Source organism: Lipophrys pholis, assembly GCF_963383615.2.
Source record: "Lipophrys pholis genome assembly, chromosome: 19".
NCBI classification, from domain to species: domain Eukaryota; kingdom Metazoa; phylum Chordata; class Actinopteri; order Blenniiformes; family Blenniidae; genus Lipophrys; species Lipophrys pholis.
In genome coordinates this window covers 582,408-591,276 of record NC_137647.1, presented here as the reverse complement: position 1 = coordinate 591,276, position 8,869 = coordinate 582,408, and the positions used below count along the sequence as shown (strand labels likewise).

General features: G+C 44.4%; 1 protein-coding gene across 2 annotated transcripts; it reads right to left on the bottom strand.

Moving 5' to 3' along the window:
• Nucleotides 1–3,540: 3,540 nt before the first annotated feature.
• On the bottom strand, nucleotides 3,541–8,282 carry LOC308124448 (uncharacterized protein). 2 transcript variants are annotated; one of them, XM_080487431.1, is made up of 4 exons: nucleotides 7,877–8,282; nucleotides 6,582–6,734; nucleotides 6,202–6,331; nucleotides 3,541–4,930 (listed from the first exon to the last, which is right to left on the bottom strand). In XM_080487431.1, exons 1-4 carry the CDS (start codon nucleotides 7,989–7,991, stop codon nucleotides 4,708–4,710), a joined length of 621 nt encoding a protein of 206 aa, XP_080343557.1. In that variant the 5' UTR covers nucleotides 7,992–8,282; the 3' UTR covers nucleotides 3,541–4,707. The 2 variants fall into 2 exon arrangements, with proteins under 2 accessions (XP_080343557.1, XP_080343558.1); XM_080487432.1 differs by having other exon boundaries at nucleotides 6,582–6,750; nucleotides 7,877–8,031.
• Nucleotides 8,283–8,869: the final 587 nt, after the last annotated feature.

Genomic DNA, 8,869 nt, shown 5'->3' with positions numbered 1-8,869 from the left:
CACACACACACACACACACACACACACACACAGGACCACATGTGTCTGACATTGGTAAGCACGTCACGCAGGCTGAGCAGACGGTAGCAGCTGGCAGCACCCTGTGTGTGTGTGTGTGTGTGTGTGTGTGTGTGTGTGTGTGTGTGTGTGTGTGTGTGTGTGTGTGTGTGTGTGTGTGTGTGACTCTACAAACAGAGCAGTGTGACAGATGGAAAACACAGGAATCAATCTCAGATTTATCCAAAAACATCCCTTAAACTTTTTTTCTCATGTTTTCTTTTGGCCTCACGTTGACCTGATGGTCACCTTGAAAAGACCTTCAGGTCACTAAGGAGAGGTCAAAGGTCAAAGGTCAAAGACACCGCTGGCAATTATAAGAGTCCCGCTGACGCTCATATCGTCTGTCAGAGGACAAGACGCCATACAGAGGGTTTACACACACACACACACACACACACACACACACACACACACACACACACACACACACACACACACACACACACACACACACACGGTTCAGAAGCTGCGCTGTCGTCCCTCCCTGGTACCTACCTCTTCTGTTAAAGTTGTCCTTGTGTTTAGTGATTTGTTGTTTAGTGTTTTGTTGTTGTGTTTAGTGATTTGTTGTTGTGTTTTGTTGTTGTGTTTAGTGATTTGTTGTTTAGTGTTTTGTTGTTGTGTTTAGTGATTTGTTGTTTAGTGTTTTGTTGTTGTGTTTAGTGATTTGTTGTTTAGTGTTTTGTTGTTGTGTTTAGTGATTTGTTGTTGTTGTGTTTAGTGATTTGTTGTTGTGTTTTGGACTTCAGGGCCACCGTATGAATGCTTTCATTGTTAGAATCACTTCCTGCTGTTTCCAGGGAAACACATATCATTTTCAAAACTGTAAAAGCCAAACTTTTCTGAAACAAAAGAGCAAAACGATGTGTTTTCACTTGAAAAAGTATTTTGTAAATGTGGATTAATTTCTAAATATTATGTATTATTATCAGTATGTTGCAGTATCGAAGAATAAATACGACATATTTCAGCCCTTCATGTCCACAGTGTGTCATCAGACTCTTATTTTGGAATCGTGTAGAACCGCCTCCTGTTTTCAGTCTCAGCTGCGGCCTGATTGCTTCGTTTTTCCTGGGTGACGTGTCGCCCGGCCGCCACTCGCTTCATTTTCTGGACTTAGGAAGAGAAACTTTCAGCCGATAAAGTAAACTGAATTTTATGATCCGCGACAGCGAAGGGAAGCTCGAGGTTTGACGCAACGGGATGAGGAAAGAAGAGCGATGAGAGTGAAGCTCCATTCACCCTGCTGAGGAAACGTTTCTCTGCAGGTCCTCAGCCGCAGCCACGTGTGAAATAACCAAATGTAACCTGGCTTCCTGAAAGCTGGGGGGGGGGGGTTCTCTCCAGGGTCTGATCCACTGAAGCTTCAGCTCATACAAACGAGCACAGAAGTGTGAAGGCAGATCCAGTGAGAATCAGTCAGATCAGAGCAGCAGGAATATTGGGTGTGGGAGGAGCTCATGTGATTTAAAACATCTAAAAACCTCCTTTTCTTCAAATTCTATTCACATTAATTTGCTGTAGTACTGTGATATGTTTGATAACTTCCTCGACCAACACGTCCGGCTCCATGCAGAACTGAAAACACTCGTTTAAATACTCCGGTTTGAACGTGATGTCACTCACGGTTTTAGTTTTAGTAAATCACCTCAAACTACATGAACTCGTTCAGCAGCTTTTAAAAACGCCTGGATCCTGAAATCCTAAACAGACGACGCCCCGACTACATCACAATGTTTTACAGTAAACCGCTAAACTCTTTTAGCCTTTCGGATCGCTGTTTAAGCGATAACGGCGCTCGCAGTCACTGGAGACTTTTTGTAAACGCTCCAGTCCGTCTCCATGGAAACAGGGAACATGCAACTTTCCTGAAACGCTGATACTGCGAATGTGCTCCATGGCCGTAGTAATGTGTGAGAAGTAGGACGATAACTACAATAGGACTTGGTAGTTTTAGATTTGACAGTCATCCGTAATCCTCGGCGAAGGTTTTTATGTTTGTCCATCGATGTGCAAATAACATGACTGGGCGACCATCACTGACTCTGGCGAGGAGAAACCTGTCCTGAGCCGAGGAATCGGCGTGCAATGACTGTTTTTTTTACCATGAACACTGAAATAAGAAAACAACTTGCCAAACACAGACAACGGACAGGTTTTCCCGGCAAATTTCAAGCTGAGCGACACTAAAACGAGCAAAATAGTGTCGATATCCGTCTTCCTGATGTCGGCCATCTTGGATTTCTCGGCCTCCCGGACGAGTAAGACTTGATACTGACCATGGTGATCCTGGTGTTAATGTTTAGAGCACGTTGTTCTCTGCTGCATGTGTGTGGATTCATGACAAAAACAAACAACAGCAGCCACTAGTGGCCTGGCATGCGAACTACATCGTTTTCAGCGTTTCTGTGGAAACAGACGTTTTGAAGGACGTTGTCCCTCACGAGGTTGTCTCTCAGGACATTGTCTCTCACGAGGTTGTCTCTCAGGACGTTGTCTCTCGGAACGTTGTCTCTCACGAGGTTGTTTTTAGCGAGGTTGTTTTTTAGCGACATTGTTTTTAAGGACGTTGTTTCTCAGGACGTTGTTTCTCAGGACGTTGCCGTGTAAACACAAACTTTTTCTGAAAGAAAAACCCCAGAACTCCGTGTTTTCAGTTTTAAACGTTCTGGCCTGAAACTGTTAAATAACTATCTTGACTCTTGTTGGGCTTTGGCTCTTAATTGGACCTCTGCATCTCTGATTGGTGAAACACTGAACATGGATAGAGCTTCACTCTGTCTCTGATAAAACTAAAGGTGCATTTCATATTTTTGGAGGAGAATCAGCCCCCAGAAGCTTCAGCAGCTGATCTAAAGTTTCACAGTAATCTTCAGCTGTTTGTAGACCTAATTAAACCAGAACACTCCCCAACCTGTGGCAGTCTTCAGCTTTCAGTCTCCTCCTGTTTGGACCTTTTCCTTGGGCCTCCTCACCTGGAGAACGGCTCGTCCCACTTCCTCGCCCACAGCCGGTGAAAAGTGAGAGCAGCAGCAGATTACACACAGTATGCTACAGTACATGTTTGGGATTACTGCTCTTCCTCTCAGTGCCTCTGACGTAATACAAATTTGGGTCAGAGCCCAGGGACCCGGTTCAATTTTGTGTTTTTCCTTTTTTGTTGCAAGATTTGAAGCCTTACATGGATTATATTTCATGCTCACAAATCTTTGTACTTAATTATTTGGCCACATATTTAAAGCACTGACGTACCCTGAGAACAATTTCCTTATGGGGATATAAAAGCCCCAGAATCAGGGCAGATATCGTCACCGGACAGTGACTTTCCTTAAGGTTTGAGTCAGAAGTGTTCCAGCCTGATCTGATGAAGTTATGGAGAAGATTTATTCAGGGCAGCTCATACTTGTGCGTATCTGCAGCTCCTCTCATTTCACGTCAAAGTAAACTCAATTTTGAAGAAACAACCGCTGAACGGATGACTGGATGCAATAAGGCAGTTTATTCGCAGCTCATATAACCAGAAAGCCGAGCCAAGCAGTGAATATCACCAAGAAATCTGTGAAAAACTTTCAAAATCCTCTAAAACGTGTTGTACTTGGTTACACTTGCAGGGGTCGCTCCATCAGATGTTCATGTGTTGCTCTTATCTGAGTTGGAAGTTCCTACTTTATTTATTTCGTCTGAGAATCAAGTATGGAGCGTACAAAGTTTTACTCTTAGAGTTCCCTCCTCTCAGTGTCTGTCCAAGGAATCAACGTTTAATTGCAAAACCTTTCAGAAATATTGCAATGTATTGATATTTTATTTAATCAAGAGAAATAAGATTGACCTTGTTAAGGTTTCTGCAATGCTGCCATTGTCCATTAGGGGGCGGTGGTGAGTCATTGACCTCATTCTAAGGCTTAGTTTGCCGGTATAACCGGTGTTGTCACCTGACTCTTCTTTGCCAAAGTCACATTTTGGAACGAAGTGGTGGACAAACTGTGGGTTGGTAATCCACCTTGTTACCGTTAACGGATTATCTCTGCACACCGATGACCTGTTTATTATTTTAGGTAATTCTTTGTTTTATCTTAACAATATAACATATTGTTCTTTTGAATAAATATTCACAACTCACCAGTCCTCCTGTTGGATTGATCACAGGAGAGATGTGACACCACCTTGAGGTCCAAAGTGGTATTGCAACACTGGACGTGATCCAAAGTGTAGACTACCATCAAATTGTTCATTCAATCTGACTTCAACGTTCAGATTTATTGTTTATATTCTACAAATCCAAGTATACTGTTTTTATTTAAAGTGAGAAGCTGGGAAAAGATACTTTTTAGTACTTTTGTTGAGAAAACACTTATTTAGCGGGTCCTAAAGTAGAAGTTCACCTTGACAAGTTTGTCCAGCGAAAGGCTCCGGCCCTAAAATAGATTGAAATACTGATGCATCAGGTAAAACAGCCTTAAACATAGAATGGACTGTTAGTGGAGGCGGGAGTGTGTTTCCTTGGTTAACTAGCGATCAATAAACTGCAAATGAGAAACAAACTGTTCACACGTTAACGTCTAACATCTAGTGTGTGAAGCTCAGCGCGACAGTGGCTGTAGAAACCAAGAGAGGCCATGCAGAAGCTCGTTCAGGACGAAGGAATCTTCAGGTTAGGATGAAGGCGTGGCCTTCTTCTTCACCACCCTCCTCCCACCAGGCTGCCGCGGCACCGGAGCCGGGGCGGCGGCGGCGGGGGGCGGCGCCGGCCTTCTGCTCGTCGATGAACGTCTCAACGGCGGTGAACTTCTCGGTCAGGTCGCCCAGGTGAGCCTTGAGGGCGTTGAACTCCTTGTAGAGGTCGTCCAGCGCCTCGGAGAGCGGCTGGATCCTGAACACAGCAGCACACACTCTTTTCACAACAGCAGCTGAAATCTAGTGAGGGATTACAATTCATGTGAAAAAGTCTTGGAGTTACTGTCCTAGTTCCTGCAGAGAGAATATAAAGTAACTAGTTACTCAGGATTAATAATGACTGATTCACTCATCAGGTTCATCTGAAGTTTCATCAGTTAGAGGAGGAAGATGCTCTATAATCTGATGTTAGAGGAGGAAGATGTTCTATAATCTGATGTTGGAGGAGGAAGATGCTCTATAATCTGATGTTGGAGGAGGAAGATGCTCTATAATCTGATGTTGGAGGAGGAAGATGCTCTATAATCTGATGTTAGAGGAGGAAGATGTTCTATAATCTGATGTTGGAGGAGGAAGATGCTCTATAATCTGATGTTAGAGGAGGAAGATGCTCTATAATCTGATGTTCGAGGAGGAAGATGCTCTATAATCTGATGTTGGAGGAGGAAGATGTTCTATAATCTGATGTTAGAGGAGGAAGATGCTCTATAATCTGATGTTGGAGGAGGAATACAAACAGCTCAGATCAGGACTTTCAGCTCAGTGCAGGAACAGAAAACAGAGGGAGACAGAGAACTGAATGTAAACGAAGGAGGCAAAGTATTTAAATGGCTGCTGCTTATTTTCACTGCTGGACCACAGCAGCGTCCCGTCCACTGAGCCCAGCCCGAGGAAGGAAGTGGGCAGGAAGCAGTGGACTTCACTATGGAGAACTCCTCACCCTCCATAGCAACACGTTGCTATTTGGACCTTTAAATGGCAGTTTGAGCTGCAACACATTGACTTCATACAGAACCAGAGGAGGAGGAGGAGGAGGAGGAGGAGGAGGAGGAGGAGGGGGAGGAGGGGGAGGAGAAGAAGAAGGAGAAGGAGAAGGAGAAGGAGAAGGAGAAGGAGAAGGAGGAGAAGGAGAAGGAGGAGGAGAAGGAGAAGGAGAAGGAGGAGAAGGAGGAGAAGGAGGAGGAGGAGGGGGAGGAGGAGGAGAAGGAGGAGAAGGAGGAGGAGGAGGGGGGAGGAGGAGGAGAAGGAGGAGAAGGAGGAGGAGGAGGGGGAGGAGGAGGAGAAGGAGGAGGAGGAGGGGGAGGAGGAGGAGAAGGAGAAGGAGGAGGAGAAGAAGGAGAAGGAGAGGGAGAACCCCCCCGCTGCATTTTGATAAATTCAACCTCGACACCCTTTCCAGTGTAAAGAAACATCCATTACTTGAGAACGTTGTGTAAACGGAGCCCCGGTGACCCCGCCCCCTCCTACCTGGCGTAGTCCGGCAGCAAGGACTGGTGGTCGTTCTGCAGCAGGCCTTTCATCTGGTTCAGCATGTCAAACCTCCAGTTGTCCAGAACCTGCGTCAGGTTGGCCACATTGCGCATGTTGACCCTCTCAGCTGGAATGGAAACAACAGACACAGACACCAGGTTTGGTCAATCAGAGATCAGAAAGCGGGTTGACGGAATATTTCTGAAGGTAAACTGAAGGGAAAAGAGTGTTGAGAACCAGTACATCCTACCTTCCTCCATACATTGCTGCTGTTGTAATAAATGCAACCACTAGAGGGCAACGTGAATCAGATCTTTAGACCACGGGAAGCCGAATGAGGGTCCAACTGATAGAAAAGCAAAACGATCTACACTCACAGCCATCCCTGTAGTTCCACTCGTCAGTGGAGGAGGAGGAGGAGGTGGAGGTGGAGGAGGAGGTGGGCCGTCTCCTCTGGGCCAGCACCGTGGACACTGTGAAGACCAGGATCAGCAGCACGCTCAGTCTGGAGGCCATGATCCAACCAGCACCTGAACAGAGACACGCCTGGCCACATCAGAGGGTGTGAGAGAGAGAGAGAGAGAGAGAGAGAGAGAGAGAGAGAGAGAGAGAGAGAGAGAGAGAGAGAGAGAGAGAGAGAGAGAGAGAGAGAGAAGGAGAAGACCTGCAGGCATCTCACTGGTCCACCTACATGACAACATTTGAAGTGAAAATGCATCTTGATCCTGAAAACGATGTAGTTTTTCTGTAGGGCCACTAGTTGGCACTATAAGGCTTTTATTTTATGTAGTTTTCTCACTTCATTTGGAATATGTCCCGTTATGTGTGTCGTTTAAATAGACGTGGTTATGGCTGAATGGAGATGCACTTCATAGTTACAAATTCTTTCTAGAGGTCTAAAAATATATTCTAAAAAACTATTGTATCTTGGCTGCATTTTTTTAATGTATATACTGTACCTTAATAAACACGTCTCCCACTACTTTAATTTAAAAAAGTTTTTAAGTTTTATATATATATATATATATTTATATATATTTATAATTGAAGTCACGCCGCTGCAGCAGGTTTGATCATGTTTCAGAATGAAGAATCACAAAGGCATCGCCACATACGCTCAATATTTCACTGGCAGATGCCTGATTTAAATTCATGCTGCACATCAATGAAGAGTCACATTCACTTTAATCTGCAGCACGCCAGCGTGTGTGTGTGTGTGTGTGTGTGTGTGTGTGTGTGTGTGTGTGTGTGTGTGTGTGTGTGTGTGTGTGTGTGTGTGTGTGTGTGTGTGTGTGTGTGTGTGTGTGTGTGTGTGTGTGTTCAATTCAATCTCTTGTTTCACACATATTGTGATGTACATATACAAATCTGTAACACAATTCTCACTACAGGCACACAAATGTAATTACACACACACACACACACACACACACACACACACACACACACACACACACACACACACACACACACACACACACATATACACACGTCATTTTGTCACTTTTAAAGCTGTTTTGAGAACAGATAAAGTAAACTGAAAACAGAGAAAGCTTAATAAGTAAAGCTAAAGGAGAAATAATGATGCAAACAGAACTTTGAGCCCTCCACCTGTGAAAGAATTAAATCTATAGATCCAATAGATCCAATAGATCCAGATCTGTGCTCATACCTGCTAGTAATCGAGTAGCAGCTCCTCTCCTGCAGTTTTCCTCTGGTCTGACTGAGGTGAGTGACAGGTCTGCAGACTGAGCCCAGAGAAAACACACCCTGCTGCTCACAAGCATGCAAGCACATGCAAAGACACACACACACACACACACACACACACACACACACACACACACACACACACACACACACACACACACACACACACACACACACACACACACAGGAGCAACCCGTCATTATGGAGGCCCGGTATTGGTCAGCGCCCTGCGGTTTGGGTTCGAGGCAAAGCTCCAACACTTCTGCTGGTTTCATGTGTTCTGGCCTCGGTTTGTCCTGAATCCTTCGAACATGAGATCACTGCTGCATTTCACCGGTCCGTGCATTTCATGCTCTCCACCCTGAGTGAGAGAACGACCCAACGCAGACTCCGACCAACACTCACAACACCAACAGGAGGCTCAGAATAACCACGTGTGTGTTCACTATCCACAACGAGGAGAAAGCTGCAGTTAACCTGAGCAAAGGTAAATGTGATTGTTCTGAAAACTGAAAGAAACTGGCAGGAGTCCAGAAATAAAGGGGAAAAACTGAGCTAAAAGAGATGGGCCTGATTAAAGTAAAGAAAGAAAGAAAGGAAATTCAATCAAACAACCACAAATAAAGAAAAGACACCAATAAAAAGATGCAAAACAGCTTGAAATTGGAGATGGACTATAAACTACACATATAACTATAACCTGACCACAGGAAGCAGAAACATACAAAACAAATCACAGGAAAGATCTACGCACAGAAAAAAGTCAAGAGACGCTTTATTTGTCAGTTCAACTGCACATTTTCTCACATATAGAAAACTGAAATAGTATTTATTCATTCATTTATAGCTTTACATCAACAAAACAACTGAACTCTAAACTATTAACTGAGGAGAAACCATCAGAGAAGCTTCATCTAAGGAAGATGTAGACGTGATAACATCGTAAAAATAAAG

Bases quoted from the DNA above. Each gene is read 5' to 3' on its own strand.
- LOC308124448 (XM_080487431.1), bottom strand. From the start codon at position 7,991: ATGCTTGTGAGCAGCAGGGTGTGTTTTCTCTGGGCTCAGTCTGCAGAC. The intron at 6,735-7,876 runs GTATGAGCACAG...GTCTCTGTTCAG, and splicing joins TGCTACTCGATTACTAGCAG to GTGCTGGTTGGATCATGGCC. The intron at 6,332-6,581 runs GTGAGTGTAGAT...TTTCCATTCCAG, and splicing joins GTGGAACTACAGGGATGGCT to CTGAGAGGGTCAACATGCGC.